At 45.4% G+C, this 24,193-nt stretch overlaps 1 protein-coding gene across 1 annotated transcript in view; it reads right to left on the reverse strand.

Annotated features, from left to right (window-relative positions):
- Positions 1 to 23,931, reverse strand: part of LOC105696554 (zygotic gap protein knirps) — a 43,775-nt gene extending 19,844 nt beyond the window's left edge. The window contains exons 1-2 of the mRNA XM_012419119.1: positions 23,413 to 23,931; positions 9,950 to 10,027 (exon numbers count right to left, since the gene is read on the reverse strand). Of these exons, the coding sequence (XP_012274542.1) occupies positions 9,950 to 10,027 (78 nt within the window). The 5' untranslated portion in view covers positions 23,413 to 23,931. The remainder of the gene's footprint in view (positions 1 to 9,949; positions 10,028 to 23,412) is intronic.
- Positions 23,932 to 24,193: the final 262 nt, after the last annotated feature.

A 24,193-nucleotide genomic window follows, 5' to 3' on the forward strand; every position in this document is an offset into this window, starting at 1 on the left:
CAAGAGACGAGGACGAGTCGGGGCCGAAGAGACCGCAACGAGCGGACACGCTTTGACGATTGTCTCCAAAGTCTCAGACTTTACCAACGTGGCTTCTAAAGCGTCTTAAGGTGATATGAAAGGCTCATTCTACGTGTCAAAATATGAAAATGTATATAAAACTTTTCTCCAAACCGAGAGCGAATTATTTGGAAATTTAGCACGTGATAGGAAGACCCTCAGAAAGAAAGTGATGATCGTGAAATTTCATCTTTCAATCTTTAAATTCCAAATTTCAAATTTCATCTTTCAAAAAACTTTACCAACGTGGCTTCTAAAACGTGTTAAGGTCATATGAAAGGCTCATTCTACATGACAAAATATGAAAATGTATATAAAACTTTTCTCCAAACCGAGCAGCGAATCATTTGGAAATTTAGCACGTGATAGGAAGACCCTCAGAAAGAAAGTGATGATCGTGAAATTTCATCTTTCAAAAAACTTTACCAACGTGGCTTCTAAAACGTGTTAAGGTCATATGAAAGGCTCATTCTACATGACAAAATATGAAAATGTATATAAAACTTTTCTCCAAACCGAGCAGCGAATCATTTGTAAATTTAGCACGTGATAGGAAGGCCCTAAGAAAGAACGTGATGCTCGTAAAATGTCATCTTTCAATCTTTAAATTTCAAATTTCATCTTTTAAAAAACTTTACCAACGTGGCTTCTAAAGCGTCTTAAGGTGATATGAAAGGCTCATTCTACATGTCAAAATATGAAAATGTATATAAAACTTTTCTCCAAACTGAGGATCGAATCATTAGGAATTTCAGCACGTAATAGGAAGGCCCTAAGGAAGAACGTGATGCTCGTAAAATGTCATTTTTCACTCTTTAAATTCCAAACTTCAATTTTCAAAACATATATATGTAGATTTACAAATATACAATAGAAAACTGTCGTAGGACCTCCTCCTAAAATTGTTCCTTCATGGAACATTTTTACGCGACGTTATCAGCCACGTCAGAGCCGGATCCGAAGGTCTTCTAGGGCCTCATCGTGTCCCCAGGAAACTCCGTAACTTTACGAGCCATTTCCTCGGCCATGGCGATTATTTATAAAAACGTAACTTAACGCGATGATAGAGTCGTCCTTAAATGCATTAACCTACTAAAAGGACTTTCCCTCCCCATAGAAAAATCCCAAAAGAGATTGCGCGGTACTTTAATTTCTAATTCATTTTTAATATGGAACGAAACCTGGCCCAGCTTAAATTAACATATATATGTAGATTTATAAATATACAATAGAAAACTGTCGTAGGACCTCCTCCTAAAATTGTTCCTTCATGGAACATTTTTTTGCGATGTTATCAGCCACATCAGAGCCGGATCCGAAGGTCTTCTAGGGCCTCATCGTGTCCCCAGGAAACTCCGTAACTTTACGAGCCATTTCCTCGGCCATGGCAAAGTTGGCCGAGGAAAAAGTGAGTCGCGTTAACTCGCGAGCGATCGGCGCCCGGGATGCGACCATCAAAACTTAATGGACGCGGCCGGGCCCGTTCTCTTTGCAATCGCAATTGGCACTTAGGCCCCGCAAGGAACGATAGCGAAACTCGGCTGTCCGCCAGGTGGACGCGCCGGTGCGCCCGCGAGATATCTCGAATCTATTCGCGGCACCGGTATTTAAATGGCGGGCAATTAGGACGTAATAGCACGGCAGTTAGGGGAGCGAGTCGGGGACTTATATCCGAGAGGTTGGAGGGCCTCGTGCCGGTGCGGCCCCTAGGACGCGGAGACGCTCGCGGATTCCCCGCGTGTGTTAACACGCGCCCGGCTTACCGGCGCGATGTCTCTTTATGAGCGAGCTAATTGTCCCGAGAGAGATATCGCGCCGCCGATTGGCTCGGTAATCGAGTTTACGGCACTCTTAGGGCCCCAGAACACATCCGCCCCCCGGACCGGGGGGACCCCGTCCTCTTCCGAGATGACGGGCTCCTCCACCAGGATGCGAGAACCACCGCCCCAAAGATTAAGGGCCCGTCTAGGAAATGATATCAAAGTGAGGGAAATATCGCCCTAAAGGTTAGGGGCCCATCTGGGAAATCATCTCAAAGGAAAATGTCATGTAAAAGTGCAACGCTAACAGCGCGAAGTTTCCTGACCTACGTTAACCTCGTATCTTTGAACTTCATTGCCGATCCGGGGAGAGTCCAGTGATTTTCCTAGACATAAACCCTCTTGCTGATAAAAGGCTAGAAAGTGGCACTTTAAGAGACACTACCGACCTGCCCATCCACTTCAGGAGGAACATCCATTTCCCTAGCGACACGCTGGAAGTCTTCCAACCGAGACGCGAAGTTTCCTGACCTACGTTACATCGTACCTTCCAAGTTCAGTGCCGATCCGGGGAGAGTCCAGTGATTTTCCTAGATATAAACCCTCTCGCTGATAAAAGGCTAGAAAGTGCACTTTAAGAGTCACTACCGACCTGCCCATCCACTTCAGGAGGAACATCCATTTCCCTAGCGACACCCTGGAAGTCTTCCAACCCAGATACAAAGTTTCCTGACCTACGTTACACCTCGTACCTTCCAACTTCATTGCCGGTCTTGGGAGAATCCAGTGATTCTCCTAGACAAAAACCCTCCCGCTGATAACAGACTACAAAGTGGCACTTTAACAGTCACTACCAACCTGCCCATCCACTTCAGGAGGAACATCCATTTCCCTAGCGACCCCCTGAAAGTCTTCCAACCCAGAATCCGGATCAGCGATGCAAGTCCACCGGAAGTCCGCAATGTCTGGTCACCAGCCTAAGTGCCTTTTCGAATCGCCGGAAGCATCGGGAATTCCAGGCTGCGTGCGCAATAAAGAACTCCGCGTAAGCGGCATTGTCGCTTCCTTTCCTCCTCTCGTCTCTCCCTAAAAGACAGCGTCGTCCTCGATTCGCGACCGCCATTGTCAACCCCGAGGACAATCGCGCTGGATTTCTCGGACGCTTTATGAATAACGCGTTTTTCTGAATCACGGGTCCGTTCCTTTCGGGCCCCAGGGTGCGCCGGAATCGCTGGACGAGTGCGGAATCGCCTCTCTTTTCGGCTGAGAGACAATGCCACCGCAATCCGCGATTTGCATCACAGGCGCGACCCGAATCTCCACAAGTTTCCTTAACGAGTCCCCACCAAAAGGACCCCGGACCTTGCAAATTGGTGCACTAAAAGTGCGCGTTAATATTCAGATCTGCTCCTCGGGCCACTTTTGTACTCCGAGGATGAGCACTGCATTCGAGGTCTTGCCATGCACTCGCATGCATCACTCAGGGGTCTTACGATGCACTCGCCTGCATCACTCAAGGTATCGAAAAGGTGGCGAAGGTCGCTAAATGCCGACTCAGAGTTTACGAAAGAGACTAACTTTCGCCTTTGTTAATATTCCTGGGGAAAATTTAGGAGATCGGCTCTGATGAGCCATTTAAACAAAAATCGGGCTCTGATCGGTCTATTCCCTAGTAGCAGAAAATATTTCTCCTATATTTTCTAGATATTTAACGAATATCCTACATTTTGTTAATATTTACCAGACATTTGAAATATTATCTTTATAATATTTACATGATATTACCTCCATGTGTTTTCATAATATTTATCTAGCAGATATACAAAACGTTTCGTTTCAATTTAATACGAGTATTTTCTTAACCTAAAATTGTTCCTTCATGGAACATTTTTACGCGACGTTATCAGCCACGTCAGAGCCGGATCCGAAGGTCTTCTAGGGCCTCATCGTGTCCCCAGGAAACTCCGTAACTTTNGAAACTAAATATGTCATTGAGATTTTCAAGAAATATTTCAAATATCTTCGAATGAAATCCACAAGAAATCTTAAAAGATCTGCCGCTTGAGATATTTAGCAAAGATTGCAAAGAAATATTTAGAAATTATTCCATGCTACTAGGGTTGGAGGGGGGAATTTTTTAAAATTTGTTTATCACTCGAAGTGATTGCGACTCGACGTTTGAGAGATGAGTCGGACCTTCGATAAAGAAGTGGCGAGGAAAGCTGGGCGAGAGTATGAAAACTTTCTCGGACGACCCTCCCACCCATCGGATTTCTACGCGAGGCTGGAATCCCTGACCTAGGTCACGGCGCTGCACCCCGAGGCGGCTTTCCACCTGTTCTTAACAGGAAAGGCGTTTTTATTTCGCCTTATCAGCCCAGAGACTCTCGTCCCGAGGTACAGGACTGACATAAGCAGTCGTTTCTCACCGAGTCCACGTTTATTTTCCACTTTTCCGTCATCCTTCCGGACTCGTGCGCTTCTTCAAAGCCTCCGACGCATTGAGTCGTCGATCAGGCCCAATCAAGACTGGGGATTTAATCGATACCCGGGATTTTCTCGTCACTGTCCAGGGTAATTGTCTTCATGCACTTTTTATACCCACCTTAGGATGATTCACGGATTTCAAATGCAATGAAATCCTACCTAGCGGAGTACGCTGTTAAAAGTGTCGACAAGACTCGTACACTGGGAGACATCAATGCCTTCCCATCCTGCACAAGCGATGTCGTATCTGCAGGGAAGGCATTCTTGTCCGCCATTGTACACATTTGGTACCTCGGACTCTACCCTAGTAGCACAAAATATTTCTCCTATATTTTCTATATATTTAACGAATATCGTATATTTTGTAAATTTTACCAGACATTTGGAATATTTGTCAAACGTTTACGGATTTCAAATGCAATTAAATTCTACCTAGCGGAGTACGCTGTTAAAAGTGTCCACAATACTTTTACACATTAGGTACCTCGGACTCCACTATAACTAAATTAATCCTATCAAAAGTGAATTTTAATATCGATTCCTAAATAAATGTACGATCTTACACCGTCGTGCCATAATTCCCCAGAACATAGTAAGAAACTCAATCCCTTGCCCTGTTTTACGAGAAATTTGTCTAATATTTTCGTTCCGCTATTTCATTATGGGAGCAAAACGTGTGAATTTGATTTTAAATATTTTCAAAACGTTTATACTGCATTCGGCACATAATATTTAAAAAATACTTGTATTAAAATGAAACGAAATGTTTCGTATATCTGGTAGAAAAATATTATGAAAACACATGGAGGTAATATCATGTAAATATTATAAAGANATATATAAAATATAGGAGAAATATTTTCTGTTACTAGGGCACCGTCTAGAGCCGATCGATCGATCGATAAACTAATTATCGACGCGGCGGACAAAGTGGAGCCGCATAATTCGTCGGTCCTCTTCTTCCTCGGGAGAAAAATCTCTCCCAGGCGAGAGAGAAAGAGAGATTCGACCTTCCGCACGGGTTCTCCGTGCAGGTGAGTTCCAAAAAAGGAGGAGCGAAAGGTGGCCGCGAACCGAGCGGAGGGGAATCCTCTGGATGTTACGCGGAGAGTTCGAGGCAGTCGTTAGTATGCTAATGAGCAGAGCCGCTCGTCCGTGGCTGCGAGGAGCGTCCGCTAAATTATTTAAAATATTCCCGAATGTCGTTCTAATTGGTGCTAGAGTCACGTGTGCGACCCGACCGGTGGTCGTCGTCCATCCCGGGGACTCTAAGAGCTTGTGCTTTCGTCTCTAACTACCAGCCTCCCTGGTCCTTCACGTCCGAAATGGACCATGCTCTACGGTGATCTCTAACGAGGAGATACCTCGACCTCGATACCCCATCAGGCCCATCAAACTACGGGGACACTAAAGATCTAATCAGCCGTAGAAACTCGGCATGAAAAAGTCGAGACGGGACTCTTTTCTGAAATCCCTTAACACGGTTCGAGATTAGTCTCTTAACGAGATGGTGCCCCTCAATTCCCGACTTTCCTCTTAAATTAATTGTCTTAGAGGTGTCTCTGCAGATCTTTCGAATTACCTAAGGTGGTATTACGCTTTAATGCATGTCAGTTCGTTTTGCCGTTTGCAACAAAATTTTCTTTTAAGGGTATTGGACCAAACTCTCCGAAACTTTGTCACATGACTGGTGATCATCTAAGAATTGTCCTGACACATTCAAAATTTGGATTTTTGGAAAACATTTCTTAACTTAACCCGGACCAGAACCAAAATGACGTCGAGCTCTCATATTTCGATCAATATACAATTGGAGAGGCAATATACAATCGAAGGCTTTGATATAAGAAACTAAAGGGTCAGGACAATTTTACGACAATTTAGAACACTCTGGTAATTGATAAACTCGCATTTTTTTTCTCCTTTATCGACGTCGATCAAGTTCCTCGACGTCTTTCACTTCACCTTAATCGTTTCAAGTATCAGGAAACGGGAGGAGATATTCCTCCCGATTCAGATTTGTATAATGGCGGACATGAATGCCTCCCCTGCAGATACGGCATCGCCTGTGCAGGATGAGAGGGCATCGATGTCTCTCAGTGTACAATGGCGGACATGAATGCCTCCCCTGCAGATACGGCATCGCCTGTGCAGGATGGGAGGGCATTGATGTCTCCCAGTGTAGACTCCAGAAGTATTATCAGTTTTGGGGGACAAGGCTCACGGATTGCACGGCTTTATCGGAACAATGCAGGACTCGAAAGCCTAGGATATCTTAGGCAGCTCTGATTTCGAACTTCCGGTCGGTTTAATTCCTTATTTTATTTTGTTAAGCCCTTCCTCCAGGCATTATCCTGCGCACCCTTCTAGTAGCTTGATTGCATCTCACCTATCGACTTATTAAAAAAAAAAGAAAAATGTACAAATGGACAAGAACATTGTATAACCCTACCACCAACGCGTCTCCCACTTGTATAGTTTTGATTCAAACCTCAATCAACAAGAAATAAAACGTCAATCCCGAAATTCAGATATCGTCAGAATCATTCACGGGATCATCGCGATCGTCAGAATAATTCAGAATAATTAAGAATAATTCTTTAATCCTTCCCGAACTCCCGCAACAGCAATAGTAAAAAGGAACAAGAATTATCGCATCGTGTAAATTGATCGAGTAGAAGGTAATTTCTATAGTAAGTTGAACGACAAACGGCAAGGATAAATATCCTTGCATCTCGAAACGCACTCTTAAACGGTATGTTACAACAAATAAGCGCATTACAGTTCCGGTGCACGATTCCCGCAAATCGTCCCGACGTTTCGAGAGCCTCTTTCCCGGAGTCGGTTCCATTTCCTCGTCCAGTAAGCTGGAGGAAAGTTATCTCCGAAGAAGGCACTGCGGGAGAGAGAACCGACTTTCTCAGGATCCCGCAAACAGGATTAAAATACATAAGCAAAACGTCACCGGTGGCGTGCGCGGACTCGATAATCAGGAGTAATAATGCCGATACCTCGAGGATAAGAGCAGAGGGCCCAGAGAGAAGGACTGCCTCAGGACGTCCATATTTATTGCTGGTCCAGGTGTCCCCATGTTCCCCGGGTCCCTAATTTACCTAAACCGCGTTATCTCGAGCCTTCAGGAAACGGTCGAACTGTCGCCCCGTTGTTGCCCTAATGAGGTCCAATTACTATCGCATGGTCCGGGACCGATATTCCGCCATGTACCATATTAGTGTCCCAAGAGCCAAGGGTCAACACCCCATCGACTGGAAGAGGCATGGTCGACTCTTAACGAGACTCCGAGGAGTCGATTCTCGTGTCCCTTCCGCCCGTCCTAGCGACGACTCTATCGATAAGATCCCGATAGATCGATTCCCTCCCCCCCCAAATTTTTAGAGATACATCTTCGGACACGCACCCAACGACAAGGACCCCTGACCAATGGAAATGTGATGAATCTTTGACTCTGGAGTTCATTCTCACCCTGACCATGTTCATTAGATCGACGGACAGGACATCTAGTTTCCTCTTCCCCCAAAATGACTTACGCGTCGTTATATGAAAATGTTAATTTTCATTTTTTAACTGGATTTAAGTTAAATTAAGTTCCTCAGATGGGCGATCTGGTCCAGCTGAGTTTGTGGTGGAGGTTCCGCTAGACCCATGAGTTAACCCTTTCTTTATACGAATGAAGACTTGTCATGGGAATCGGCTCTCAAATAAGGAAATCGCTTTCACTGGCGTTCAATTGATTAGACTCTCGGCCTCGCCATATCAGCATTTTCTTCCTCAAATTGTTCATCGAAATATGCAAATCGAGCCCTGATCCAAGAACGAGACTAGCCATCCGGACATTTCATTTTTATTGTTTATGGCAATCGCGCTATTGGAATTTAATTCGTAAGGCAAGGGATTAATCGGGGTTAAACGTGAACAAAACGTGGGAGAGACGTGATACGTCAATCGGGCCAAACAATACGTATGAGAGACGCGTAAGACTTTGTACGTTCAGCGAAACCGTGAAATGGCCCGATGTATGACCGACATTTTTATTGTTTATGGCAATCGCGCTATTGGAATTGAAATCGTAAGGCGAGGGATTAATCGATACCGGCCAGGTGTTTCTAAGATCGTATACACCGGTCTAATGCGAATCCGGCCCCGATCTGGAAACGAAGACGGGCCGGATGCCACACAAGAAGGCAACAATGGCGGCCCGCGATTGCGACGGCGAGTCGATATAAGAGGACGATCCGAGATAATCGATTCTTCGCGCTCGATTCTCCCGTCCACTTATGGATTCGAGACGGGGTGGGACTTTTTTCGACCTATCGCACCTCCACCTAGACGTCCAGCGGCTACCCCGTCGAGCGTGGCCGATTGGTCCCGCCTTATTAACTCTCGCGAGCGAGACTGTTTCCGGCGAAACTGGAGTAACCCTTTGAACACCCTGCCCTTCAATCCAAAGAGTCCGATTTAATAAAACCTGCCTGCAGAAACCATCTGCTCCGAGGCCGAAGATGTCTTCGTCCTCCCCGATCGGATAAAGGTTATGCGATTGTCAGAATAATTCATAATAATTCATAATAATTTATAACAATTCAGAATAATTCTCTAATCCTTCCCGAACTCCCGCAACAGCAATGGTACAATGGCGGACATGAATGCCTCCCCTGCAGATACGGCATCGCCTATGCAGGATGGGAGGGCATTGATGTCTCCCAGTGTACAAAAGGTACACGAATTATCGTGACTTATTTATTTGAAAGGGGATGAGATGGGTGACTTTAAACGCCATGTCAAATGATATTTCATTGTCTCGGGTCTTCAAGGTCTCGGTCCGTTAGATTAAGAACACGTTGAACGGTTTCGAGGGGATCATTAAGGAGCGACGCAGCATCTCCGGACCACCGAGGGCCTCGTACCTCTTTTTGAGGTTAATTTTCACGTACCGTAAGGCGTCGCGTCCCCCCGACGGTTTCAGCGAACCGATTAGTCCGCATCTTCCCGGAATACTTAATTAATTGGCGGCTTAACGCCCGCGATAAACTCGAGCGAAGTGCAAGGTGGGCTTTTATCGAACCTGTCCGCCCGTTCCCCTCCATATTGCCGCCTCCTCCTCCTCGGAAAAATTTATAGCCAAGAATGGCGAGAACCCGGGGAGCGTAATTCCGGACAATCCGAGGCCTTACATCAAGAGCGAACAGCGTCGCGACGTCGTGTTCCTCCTTTTTTCCCGGCCCCTCCGAAAATAAATGCTCCCAAAACGAAACGGAGCCGCCCACCTTAATCGTATCACGATAAGAGCTCACGCGGATTACAGCCTCGGACATGAGCCGGTAATTAAAGAGACGTGGAAGAATTGAATATTAAACATTTACAGGTGGTGATTTTTTATCCTGATTACGAGATAATAGAGAATCTGCTATCGAGGGATTACACGCCGTGTGCGTCAGGTTAATGTTAAATGAGATCTCTGTGCGTGGAACTTTGCGTATAATGCATAACGACGGGTGAGAACACATTTTTATCCGGATAGCTCGTATAATTTGTACCAGTTTCTTTTCTTTTTTTTTTTTTTTTCTGTACTCGAGAGCAGGTTATCTACTCCTCTCCTGTACTCGTATCTTCTCCTTTCTTACCTTGCAACCCTCACACGTGAACGCTCCGAAATGGAAACCAGCCGCCGGCTCGCCGCAGACCTTGCACTGTTGGTTCATCTGCAATTACAGAAATTACATTATTCGTCAGGAGTGCTCAAAGTCTCATGCGGAATCATCCTTGAAGGTGGATGAGAACGAGGATGCAGAATGAGAAAGGGTTAAGGGGCACGGAAGGGAAAGAAAGGAAATCCAAGAGGGAGGAACCGGTTCTCTATGTTCGGATTGGTTTTTACTCTCGTAGAAGACGTTTTAGAGAGTCGAACTCAATTCCGAGGGCGACCCTGACTTGGCACTTGGAAGCATTGAAATTGGATATTAATAACGACGTCGTTATGATTATTTAAATATATTAACATTGATATCCATCTCCTCGCCTCCTCCAGATATGATGCATTGTCAGGCATTTTATTTAAATATATTTTAACTGCAGTTTACCCGATCATTAAGTTACACCCTGGGTTCTATTAAACTGAATCTTTCAAACCCACTCGCCATGAGAATTTATTCGTACAATGACTTGAGAAAAGATCATACTTTTGCAGAGAGCTCTTTGATGCGGTTCAGGGTAAAATGTCCGCCCGTGAATAACGTAGAACTGAAATTTCTATACCTGCATTAGGCGGCTCCGCGTTCGAATCGTCGCCGTTTTAACGAGAAACCGAAAAGAACTTGTTTCTGACGTCAGCCTCCCATAAATCAGCACTATCTTACCGACCGAGCCATCTGCTGTTGTCAGGCTGGCACGATTCAGGAGAGTACGCTTCTCTGGACGCTCCACGGAATAAAATTAGAACGAACGCGATCTTCGATAAGCAGGAGGTCTTTACACGTGGAGGAGTGACGTAATTGGCTAGTATTAATGCCGGAGAAATTTCTTTTTCTAGGAGACAAAGCGCTAATGCACCGGAGACTCTTCGGAGACTTCAACGCGTGGCGAACTGCAAAGGCGAGATCGATGCTCAGGCCATATGGAATTATTTCATTAAATGTAAAATCAAGTCATTATAAAAGGACTTGAACCGTTTAGGCTAGTATTAATTCCGGAGAAATTTCATTTTCTAGGAGACAAAGCGCTAATGCACCGGAGACTCTTCGGAGACTTCAACGCGTGGCGAACTGCAAAGGCGAGATCGATGCTCAGGCCATATGGAATTATTTCATTAAATTTAAAATCAAGGCATTATAAAAGGACTTGAACCATTTATAATTATTAATTGACGTTTCTTTGTTAATCTGAGTGGAAAGGAAAATTAATTTATCCCATAAAAATTGAAAATGATTTCCCTGAACGTTGTATAGGAGGCGAAACGGAACTCTCGCGTACGTGCGCCGATTCCACCGTCTCTTTTTCTTTTTCGGTAATTATACGAGAAGTTGTCAAGTGAAATTACTTGCGTTTGACATCTGGAGTTATTGCCATGACGTAAGTGCATTGGTTTTCCGTTGTTTCATGCTCCGATTACCGCCGAACGTGTGTGGCACACGAACGAGACAGGGATCGGACAAAGGTCTCACCTCGCACTTTCATACGCGATATTAAGTCGAATTAATAATTCTCTGAACATGCCCGATCGCACCTTACCTTTCGCGTCGTTAATGGGGTAATAAATGTTGTCATTAACACTTTTAATTAAGAGTAATCTCGAAAGATGCGAGATCGTCCGATGGCATCCCTATCTCGCGGCGCCTCCGACATTTTACCAGAGTTTAACGGCGGTTATGCGAAGCGTGTAAACATACTAGGAATACCACTAGGTTAAAGTACATCATTAATAATGCCAGAACAGACCCTAGTGGCAGAAAATATTTGTCCTATATTTTCTATATATTTAACGAATATCCTACATTTTCTTAATATTTACCAGACATTTGAAATATTTGCCGAACGTTTACTTTATAATATTATCTCTATAATATTTATATAATATTACCTCCATGTGTTTTCATAAAAATCTACAAGAAATCTTGAAAAACCCGTCGCTTGAGATATTTAGCAAAGATTACAAAGAAATAGTTAGAAATTATTCTATGCCACTAGGGGAACTGACTGTACCCCCTTTTAATTCACCGATTTTCATTATTTGCAATGACAATTGCTTGGACAAATCTGCCCGAAGAATTACTTTAATTGGCACTTGGATAATTATCTAATCCCTGTACCCTCTTATCCGATGGACGTTTCTATCGGAATGTGGATCTGGAGCTTCTGGCAAGGAAGGAATCTGACGAAATTATTAAAAGGACTAAAAGGAAACCCCAGAAAGACAGGAGACAAAAAATCCATATCTGTGTTCGGAGGTCCTGACGAGTTTCCGCGTTTTTTCTCGCATCGCCGCCATATCTTAACGAGGGTATTTTAACGAGAAGTCGCGATGCCGGTAATTGGGGCTCAGGACGCGACCTCGTAACGACACGATGTTCACATTTAAGTATTTATAATTGTCCCGTATAATTACCGCTCGAATCCGAGCCTCCAGGAGCTCGTTAAACTCCTTTTCTTCTCTCAGAATCCTTATTTACACGCAACAAGCACATATCAACTTACAAAGATGAGGACCACGTGCCCAAACATTATCTCCGAATTTTCGCACAATGCAAAAATAAGCGAAAAAAATTATCTGCGATTAGAAAAAAAAAATTAAATTCTGCTCGCTCTAATTTTTACGTTTATCTATACATTTTTAATAATCAAGAAACGAATTTTATCGATGCACGTGCGAGTGGTGGACATGTGACGTTTTTAAGTGACATCGGTAAGCTTCATTAATTAGACTATGATCTCTAAATGCGATGTGATTTACTGAAATCCCATTAAGGTGTACTGTAAATAAAGCAGCTGGTCTCCTTGCAATTTAAACCTGATATACACAATTTATTGTGCCGGGTATAAGAGCAAGGCACAGAAAATTGCTTAGTGAGATAATGTTATTATCGTCGATCCGTAGCGAACACGGTGGAATAGCGTAAGGTAATTTGGCGATCGCGTGAGGTATCGGCTAACAATTTTTCACGTAATCCCAAGGTGGGGGAGAAAAAAAGGAAATTACGGGCCGAGCGGTATAGAAAAAGGGGAAATCGCCATCAATAATCCAGTGACAAACTCGCAAAACCACCTCGGAGAATCGTCTCGGGTTAGAGGTTGTCGCTAAATCGTCCACGTCACGATACCCGCAATTGGAAATAAGATCGACGCAATTGCCCCCAGCATATTGATCTCAGGAATAAACCTAACATCCCGGTATAATCCCGGCATTTCTCCGTCGCCATAAAAAATAGTCACTTTAGGGATGCACCAGCAAGGAAGAAAAATTTTCTCGACCATCTAGGCTTTATTAAATGGCGCTAAACCACTCTTTCTCAGGGTCCACCATAAAAACTAGTCATTTTAGAGACGCACCAGCAAGCAAGACAAATTTTCTCGACCATCCAGACTTTATTAAATGGTGCTAAACCACATTTTCTCAGGGTGCACCATGAAAACTAGTCATTTTAGAGACGCATCAGCAAGAAATAAAAATTTCCCCGACCATCCAGGTTTTACTAAACGGCGCTAAACCACTCTTTCTCAGGGTGTACCATTAAAAATAGTCACTTTAGGGACGCACCAGTAAGCAAGAAAATTTCCCCGACCATCCAGGTTTTACTAAACGGCGCTAAACCACTTTTTCTCAGGGTCCACCACGAAAACTAGTCATTTCAGAGACGCACCAGCAAGAAATAAAAATTCCCCGACTATCCAGGTTTTACTAAACGGCGCTAAACCACTTTTCTCAGGGTCCACCATGAAAACTAGTCATTTCAAGGACGCACCAGCAAGAAATAAAAATTTCCCCGACCATCTAGGTTTTACTAAACGGCGCTAAACCACTTTTGTCGGGGTCCACTGGTCCAGATCCGAAAGTTAACGTCCAAGCTAAACGAGTTGTTAAAAGCCAAACGAGGAAGTCAAATTTGCCGGGATATCTCGGTCCCTACCCCGGCGAGAGATTTCACGAAGACGTTACACATTTAGCACCCTCGAAAGTCAGTCGAAGCAATTATTCGGTGACGACCGACCTCACCGACAAAGCCCCATCCTGACCCAGTCCACCTTTTCCATCCTGGAGGAAGATAAACGCCTCTTACCCCAGTTTCCATAAGCAGAGCGTCAATATTTGCCGACACTTGTACGTTAATGAAGTCGATCGACTCGGCGGTCTCTCTTTGGGCCCCTGCTCCGAATATCGACTTACTCGGTCACCAGAAGGGGAACCAACCTGACGAGGTTCCGACCTTAGACGAGCCCCGGGTCCTGGTGCCTACGTGTGTCTCTTCGGGGCTACCCTGAAAGGCAGCCCCGCTACGGCGCGTTTACGCGCCATTAAACCCCGCTCTCTTGACGTTTATCCCCTTTATCATTTTTTTTATGCCACACGTCACTCTCTTTTCATCTCCTCGACCCTCCGCCGTCGGCCCCGGTGCCCTCCTTCGCTTCTCCGAGTTTTTTACAATGACCCTTCTCGAGATGAGCGCACATGGCCGGCGTCAGATCTCAACAGATCTCAATAGATGTTTGGACGTGATCCGATCATACGTAAATTGTAAAAATCATACATGTAATGGATCTTACGCGTGAATTTCGTTCGGTTTTCAAGTTTAGATGTTGGAATCTAGAGATGACGTTCCTTGGATGATCCTAGATCTTTCTATCTAAAGGAACTTCAAGTACTTTGCGACGTCTCTTGATAGAGCAGCTCCAACTCGCCAGTCAATTTGCGTAACTTCACATCCAAAACCGTGTACATAATGGCAAGGGCTCTCTTAAGTTCTACATGCACTTGTCATTTATTTTATATTACTATTAGACCGTTAAAAAAGGCGGTAAAGTCTGCAGCGACGACCAACAGAAGGAAATTTGGAAAACGGTCGGAACCGAGGAGTCACGTTCAGACCTCGTTTGACGTCCCTTCTCACCGTGGCCCTTGTGAATTCGACAATTGAAAAGTATTTTGTAGGACGGACCACCGAGACCCTGGGTCCCATGGGTCCCTAGGGTCCCTAGGTCCCTCTCCTGGTCCAGAAAATGGGAAAACCCGTCGACACAATGAGGCCATCCTAGACGTTCCTAGTCTCGCCGAGGATGACCATGCGTTTCGCGCAATTTGTATCGGCGGATGCGTTTTTAACGATCCACTTGATGGATGGTCCAGAATATCCAGTCTCCCTCGAGTCCTTGAAAAATGATCCCGGGTACAGAGGCAGAGGGCCTCCTCCGGTTAATGTTTTCGCGATCCACAATGCCCATAGTCGGGAGCCAAAGACAATTAATAACCTCCCGGTGTACCATCTATCGCGACAGTTTAGGCCCAGAAGAGGAACGGAAGAGATCCGGGACCGCCGAATGGGCATCCATCCCGACATTGTTCAGCTCCTCGAGTGCGTGACCGATCCAATTTTTAACAGCACACCGGAGACGCCATGAGACACCTCTACGTGCACCCTGAAGAGCGGACAAACGGAGCGGTTGCATCGCGGAATGAAATCGGAGGTCCTGAATCCTCATCCCGGATGCCCTCGAGGACCTCTTCGTCCAACCCTTTGGACGTCTTCATCCCCGGATTGGCTATGCTCGCGTATAAATCGAGCAGCTGTTCTCCAACACCCTGGGCCCCCAAAGCCGAGAAGAGGGTTGCGTCTCTTTTTTGAGACACTTCGTGCGTCACGTGTCGCCGGGACGCCTTAACTTCTGAGTCCACCCATGAATGCGAACTGCCGATTTGGTAATCCCATTTTAATCCAATGAATAGTAATCCTGCGTATCTTGGCACGAGGTGTGGAAACAGGGGGAACAACTCGCCTCCTCTCTCGATATTCCGACCGATTGATGCGCGTTAACGTAAACGGCCGTCTAAGTGCGACGATGTGCGCAAATTAGCTAACGAGGAAAATTGCCGCGAGCCGGATACTCGGTTTATGCAAAAAAGGAGAAACGAGCGCGGGGATTAGCCTTAGACCGAGCCTCGACATAGCTGCGATACGTGGATGACATTTTATGGTAATCGCCTTTGTGCCTTCGGAGAACTGGAATAAACATTATTCCGGGTTAAGACGTTACTTGGGAGCGATTAATTATTTAAATGCCGCGGCCGACTGTAATTCATTCGTACGCGTGGAAGGGGAAGGTCTCTTTAGGGAGCAATTGCATTGAGGGGTCTTACTTCTGGATCCACGAATTACGTCCCGGATAATGGATTAATGCGCATATGTTAACGTACTGCGTGGTTCTTTATTTATTTATTTTTCTTTTTTAATTATTTAAATGTGAAAATGGTGCAAGCGGGTAGGAGAGATTTTGGCGGGAATTTGTAAGTCGACTCGAGAATTTTTATTTCATTGTTTTTTCATTTTTTCGTAAAATAAATTGCGCAACGGGAGAATCGATTTATCGAGGAAGATCCGTGATTAGAATCGTGTGCTGATGCTGATTCACGAGTAAGTACCTCGGGACGAGGAAACAAACGTGGAAGATGGAGCAACGGAGATGAGTAAGACGGACCAAAGACAACAATCGCGGTAAGTCAGGTTTTATTAACTGCAAATCGCCAGAGGGGATATAACTAGGTAGGCACTTTTGTGAAATAAACAAATCTCGATTGGAATGAAGCAGTCAATCGTTATAATCGGTAATGGCGGCAAACACGATTACCCTGTCCCAACGACCACGATACTTGATCTGTTCCGCAAGAACGTGCTAAAGAACCAACCCAGCCCAAGAATGGAATCTTTGATACGGATTCGAGTTAAGGAATTCATTGATAGTGTAACCGAGAAATCCGAATTATCAGGCTTAACCCTGCAAATGAGACGCTAACTCCTGGCATAGCCTGTAATCAGTCCACTCCTCGCAATTACATATTTCTCCCGATATTTTCCCGTTCCATATCGAATCAATTAGTACCCATCACGGAGCCATTACCCGAAGTAAAATCCGAAATAGAACGAAATTATCAGGCACCCGACTAATTGTCCGTTCACCGCCACCACTTGGGACCAGAATTACAGGTCTTGCAGGAAGATTCCAGAGTCGGGTTTGATAGTTACCTGTAGTACCTTCCACAGTGCATTACCTTGCAGGGCAAATCCCGAGGTGAGAAAATGCTTCCCATAAGACTCGCTTTGTCCTGAGATTTCAAATCCCAATTTCTAGGATTTTAAGTCTGATTTGATTTCACATCAAAACCCAATGAAAGGATCTCTGCGTACAAGAGTGCCCTGGGAGACATCAATGCCCTCCCATCCTGCATAGGCGATGCCGCATCTGCATGGGAAGCACCATGTCCGCCATTGTACATAGAAATCCGTAAAATTCAGTAAAATCAGTCGAAAATTAAATCCCTATCACTAGAAACAAATTCATCCAGCTGATATAGCCATCCGAAGCAGCACATCGTTCCCACGATTACATTGAAATTGACACAATGACGTCGTACTCCAATCAGAGTTGCGCAAAACGCCGTGCGTCCTTTCAATAAAGTAACTTTCAATACATCAGAGCAAATCTCGAGAGATCTGGATTCGTGATATTTTTTTTTTTTTAATATTATAAGTGCGATAGCGCAGTCGAAATTTCCGGGTCCGATGGACCGGTGGGGTCCCTAGGGGGTCACGGAATACGGTATACAGGGGTAAAGGGGTACGTGGGAGTCCATACCGGACGTGCCACCGACATGGGCCTTAAGTGCGCGCCGGTGCAATTTAATCTCTCTCCTTTTATTTGGCGATTAAGCGCGCTCGCGCGCCCGTTGATTTACAATCTCGTAAACGCCCGAACGCGCGCGGGGCCCCCAACGGACGGCCCTGGCCGAGCCGAGCCGACCTGCGAAACTTATAAGCCAGACTATGAATTTCAAAGTAGCCACTCCGAAGCAAACTAAATTCTATTTCCCGATAGTCCTCGTCTGGCTGTCCTTTAATAGCCCTTGGAGAACCGCGGCGCGACCCCTGGATTGCCGTACCGAGTAACGAGCGGATTGCGCACCGCAGGAAAGGGGGAAGACGGGGAAACCGCTAAAAAGGGCATATCTCGCAGTTGGGGATAAAATAGTAATCCTGAAGATACAAGATTGGGGATGGCCAACTTCCTATCAGGCACCCTATCAAGGATTCTGGTACATCTCTCGGCACTTTTTTCCCCGCAGTAAATGATAACAATTTCCGCGCCTCCGAAGCGGTATTTCTCTTTTTTTGTTAAGCCATATGAAATAAATACTTGTTTCTGAAACTTATATGGGGATGGCCAACTTCCTATCAGGTACTCCTATCGGTCACCTTATCAAGGATTCTGGTACTTCTCTCGGCACTTTTTTCCCCGCAGTAAATGATAACAATTTCTGCACTTACGAAGCGGTATTTCCTTTTTTTGTTAAGCCATATGAAATAAACACTTGTTTCTGAAACTTATATGGGGATGGCCAACATCCTATCAGGTACTCCTATCGGTCACCTTATCAAGGATTCTAGTACACCCCTCGGCACTTCTTGGGGAGGTATTCATTTCTCTGGGTGATGTTCATTTTCTTATTTTTATTTTTTTAGAGAGTTATACCCTTTTGAGCAATTACTTAGTGCGCCTACAATTTCGTTTCGCTGTGCAGCATGCCTGGGAGGATTTTAATACCTTCACTTGGGATGCACCGGAGAGCTAGGCCAGGAAGCGTCATCTGTTATGCGTTTACGAATACCAAATGCGCGTAATATCCCGGCCATGCATCACGCCTTGGAGAGTGACGCTGATATTCCCAAGATTGCCGCAATATCGTATATTAAGGAGAAAACGGCCGACCCTTGTACGACAGCAGGGAAATCGTAATCGTAGGTAAAGGACTGTCTGTCGCTTTTACGCGACGTTAAACGTAATGACGTAGAACATTGTTGAGAGAAAAAAAAAATCGTAAAGACAAACGTAATAACGTAGAACATTGTCGAGAAAAAGAAATCCTAGACCTTAAACGTAATGACGTTTAGAACATTGTTGAAAAAAAAAAATCGTAAAGACAAACGTAATAACGTAGAACATTGTTGAAAAAAAAAATCGTAAAGACAAACGTAATAACGTAGAACATTGTCGAAAAAAGAAATCGTAAGGACGTTAAACGTAATTGTCGAAAGAAAAAAAAAAGAACAATCAGCCAGTCGTAATCCATTTACATGTACCACCATGGCCCATGTTGCAATAAATGGGAAGTCACTTTTTAATCGATAAGGTACGCTTTATTGAAATTGTTATTAAATGTTAGATCTTGCCGTAAAAGGGGAAGAAATGGAAAATGTTAGAGTTTATCTTGTGCGACTAAAAAAAGAGAGGGTCATGCCTTAAAGGAAGTGGTACCGTTTCAGGATCTCCCGTTCCTGGACAGAGGAAATCAAAGTGTCCGTCGATACTTGTATAGTGCCTTTTTGTGTAGTAAGGAATTATCTCGAGCAAGTGTCAGATAAAAGCCGAATGATAACGGGGAACGGTACATGTCGTGTGCACGGGTACACTGGACCGTTAACTCTTTAAAGCCCGCGCATCTTTAAACAGGTGGCAACATTCACTGAATTAGGTACAAAAGACCTCTAGAAGTCTGCACGCCGAGAAAAAATGGCCGAAGAGGTTGCCGACCGTCCCCAGGAACAATCTCACGTGGAGACATAATAAAAAAAATAAAAAAAAATGAGGAAAAGAAGACGGAAGAAGCGCGCACCTTATCACGAGGTCCAGTCAAAAAAGGAAATACACAAAGACCCGCTATCACTAAGCAATAAGATATAAACAAGGAACAACACACTGAATAATGTTGAAAGATCAATGCAAAAGCTTCACCTTGCATTTATTGTACTTAATTAAAGTCGGCAGTAATTTAACGTTCAATTTAATCGACCCCAGTCACTGAACGATTGTTATATATCGATGTCAATATGACATTCGTAATAAAGCCTTTATTATTTACTTATTAATTTTTTTTTTCTTTATCGGCGGTATTAATAAGTCCAATGCAATTATTTCCGTGTCGATCGCTCGCTCCGCAGAGAAGAATTGATAAAATGGTGAGTTGGATAAACCTGATAAAAAGGTCGGCGGCAGCCATTATCAGACATACGCGGACGGTCCGATAAGAATTCATTCCTCGTCCTCCAGCTCGTCGGTCGAAGTGCGCGACCGAGTAAGGAAGTAAGTACAATACCGGACAAGGTTACCGACCGGTGCGTCCCTGTCGAGGATACCAGGACAAAGGAGGGAAGAAAGGCCGAGAGTGGGGAGACGGCGCGCGAGCGAAAGAGAAAGAGAAAGCAGGAGAGGGGCGAAAAGGCGTTAAGTCGGATCGCGACCCCAAGGACCAGGGCCGAAGGGGTTAAAATGCAAATGGCGCCGATCTCGGAGTTTCCGCGGGAGTACAAGTGGGGTAATAACCGTATGAAAGGGTAACAATGCGGCCCGACATACCGCAGCCGGGCGGAAGAAAGAACACCGAGGGGTAGGGGGCAATAAATATATTTTGACATGGGAGAGCCCACGACGGCCGCTCTCTTGGCCGCGGGCCTCGAATAATAATTGCAACTCTCTCTCTCTTACCGTGGTGTCACTTTACGCGCCCTTTGTCGGGACCCGCGAGGCCCGAATTACGATGTCGCCCGTGTTGGGCCAAATATTGTAACAACAGCTGAGGGGAGATGGGTTATGTTTTCATTTGCGGCGGGGAAGCGGAAACGCTCGCGAGTGCCCCAACCTATGGGTCTCTCTCACTTTCTCATTCATTTTCAGACCCCCCCGAAAGGCGCTAAGTCGACCCATTGTCACGAATTTCATACACCGATAAGAAAATATTAACATACTCAATCATTGGTTACTTCTAAGTCACAATAAATTCTGGTAAAATTACCATTTCTATGTAATATATCGCGTTCAGAATAAAAATTAACGAAAATTACAACGGAATATTGCGTCAATTAGATATCAAATCGATGCACCGGCACGAGGTCACGTAAATCCAGGGACATGGATAAAAATTTCCATAACCACCGAAACCGTAAGAAACAATCATTAGTTCCCCCCTCGGAGACTTCAATGCGCGCAAGAAGAGTCGGAGTTCACTCAATCATTGGTTATTCCTAAGCCCCAATAAATTCTGCTACAATTACCATTTCTATGTAATATATCGCGTTCAGAATAAAAATTAACGAAAATTACAACGTAATATTGCGTCAATGAAATGTCAAATCGATGCACCGGCACGAGGTCATGGGTAAAAATTTGCATAACCACCGAAGCCGTAAGAAACAATCATTAGTTCCCCCCTCGGAGACTTCAATGCGCGCAAGAAGAGTCGGAGTTCCCGCGGTCCATCGTGAGACTCGTAGATGAATTAAATCAAGACGAGGAGGGGGGGAGGGCAGTTACCGATAACTTTTTCGAGATGGAAGTGGACCGGCGGTAATTAGAGAGGAGACTCGAATTTTTCTTTCTTTTTTTTTTTTCATGGCGTGACGTCAGAGGCTATAACAAACCCGAAGGACCACTTAAAGGGCCCTTTGCGCAATCCGGGAGGACTTGGGGGGCATGAAGGGGGGCATGGGGGGGGGCGGTCCTTGGCAAAGCATTAGTAGCGTAATCGCGGTGATTGATTCGCCCGGGTCTCGGGTTTAAAGTCTCGCGTCCTCCGGTTGCGCAAGTGCCATTAATCAGCACCCGAGCGATATTCCTACCCTCTCTAATCCAAATGATTAAGGTCATGTCTCACCTTTGCATTTAAATAAATGAAATTGTACCCGGGGTATAATTACGGACTCACGCGCGGGGAATACATCGGCTTTATCCCTTAATATAAATCAAGAATACGAGCGTTTCCCCCTCGTCGGAGATACGGCGATAAAAATGACTCATCCCGGGATCTATTTCATCTCGGCTCGCTTTCCCGAGACCCTCCGCGTCTCGTGTGAGACCTCCTATGCCCTCCACTCTTTGCTCCGTACATTGAACCGACGTTCACTGAAATAAGTCCAAATCCTCCGCGTCCCGAATTGCCGCGCTGAGAAAAAATGAGGCACTTGAAAGGAAATAAATGTGCAAGTGAGATTTTCAATGGTTGAAATAATCATTACTTTACGGGAATTAAAAGTGAAGTACTTTCAACTAAACGAAAGATGTAGTAATAAATAAAAGCCTATTAGGTTTGTATATGGCTAAAATTTATTCGCCTCCAGTTGAACATTTTTCTCAGAGCGATCGGCGTCGCGTTTAAATCGTTGCAAAGGTGAGACGAAGTTAAAAGGAAAAATTGAGAACTCGATGCATCTAAATGGATTGTTAAACGTTATGGTTGAATGTCTGCTCGAGTGCGATGTACCTTAAGGGAGCACTTTTTATTGGGGAAACCATGCTGGAAACGATAATTCGACTTTTTGTAGGTATTCGTAGATTGTTAGGGATATCCTGGGAGCACGCCGCGAGGTAAAATCTTAATTTACTTTCTAGGCACGGTTTAATCTCGAATTAACGCGTATTCTGAATTAAGGGACACGGTGGATGGCGACACGCGTCGCGTCAGATCGCGGAGACTTCGACGCCCGGTCGCACGTGCGTCGCCCCACCCGAGTCGCCGCCATGAACGGAGGATACAAATGCCCCGATCGCTCTTTTTCATATTTTCTAATAAAGAATAAAAAAGGAAAATAAATAAAATGCAAAGAAGGGAGGATCAAGAGCGATGCCCGAGAGACGTATCGCTTCTCACGGTCGATTATTCCGAATTCTTATATTTTCTAATAAAGAATAAAAAGAAATGAATAAAATGCAAAGAAGGGAGGATAAAGAGCAATTATCGAAAGACGTATCGCTTCTCACGGTCGATTATTCCGAATTCTTATACTTTCTAATAAAGAATAAAAAGAAATAAATAAAATGCAAAGGGAGGATCAAGAGCGATGGTCGAGAGACGTATCGCTTCTCACGGTCGATTATTCCGAATTCNCCATTACCCCACGAGTGCCCGAGAACAAATGTTTAACTCTTCTAAAATAAAATTCCCTCCAACTTGTAATTTTTTGTTTCTATCAGAAAATTTCATCCGTGATTATCAGTGATTACAATTACGATGGTACCAAAAATCATCTACAGCTGCATAAATACCAAGAGCGATGGTCGATAGACATATCTCTTCTCACGGTCGATTATTCCAAATTTTGATATTTTCAAATAAAGAATAAAAAATAAATAAAATGCAAAGAGAGGATCAAGAGCGATGGTCGATAGAGATATCTCTTCTCACGTTCGATTATTCCAAATCAAAGGGAAATAGATAAAAAAGGATCGTCCCCGTTCTCCGTCCCTCAAACTGACTGCCGGTCGATTCGGAGTTCTAGATCGATATCCTAAATCCATAGATCCTGCCACGGGGTAGCAGGTCGCAGGTCGCAGGTCTCACCTTTGCCGGGGCGAGATGAAGTCCTGGTTGGTGCCGGCGCGGTCCAGAGAGGTGCCGACAGGTCCTAGGAGGTCCTTGGATCTCGACGAGGCCCCTTGGTCCTAGCTGGCCGATGGACAGCGATCCCAGGAACGAGGTCCCCGTCAGTATTACATGGCACGCACCGAGGAACGCGATCACGAATCCCGGAAGTCAACTTTAACTCGGTTCCTTGGGGGTGGAGGTGGGTGGAGTGTCCGGAGTGCCCCAAAGTCGGGGTCGAAGGGTCCCAGGGGGGCTCAGGATCCGCGGCCCGACGACCCACGAATCCGACGAACCTCGACGATCCGTCAGCCGGGCCTTCCGTCGGGCTTCCTCCGCGGCGGCTCACTTCCGGTTCGCCGCGCGGGGCAACCTGCCCCCGTAGCTCGGTTCTGCGGCTGCGCAGACGTTAACTCCTGCGGCCGAGCAGGTGTCGCTAATCGATTGGCTGCTCGATCGGCCGGCCTTTCCACGCGAAGCACGATGCAGCCGCGTCGATGGACGGGAGAGGACTGCCGCTTCGCGATCCGCGACCTGTTCGACTGCCGAAGGTGCCCGACCGATCCGATTTTACCTGGGCAGGGGTAACCTGCCCGCCCCTGTTCACGCCTGCCGATGGGCCCGCCAATGGCACACAGGCCGACGGGACCCGGGACCAATCCCCGGGTCCAGGTTCCCCGAGACCGGTCCCCGGCCCTCCCATCTCTCGTTCTCGGCCCCCCCAGTCCCGGTCGGCAGGGGGACCCAGGGTATGGACCCC

Source organism: Orussus abietinus, unplaced genomic scaffold, assembly GCF_000612105.2.
Source record: "Orussus abietinus isolate OABI.00-Male unplaced genomic scaffold, Oabi_2.0 scaffold15, whole genome shotgun sequence".
Classification (NCBI taxonomy): Eukaryota; Metazoa; Arthropoda; class Insecta; order Hymenoptera; family Orussidae; genus Orussus; species Orussus abietinus.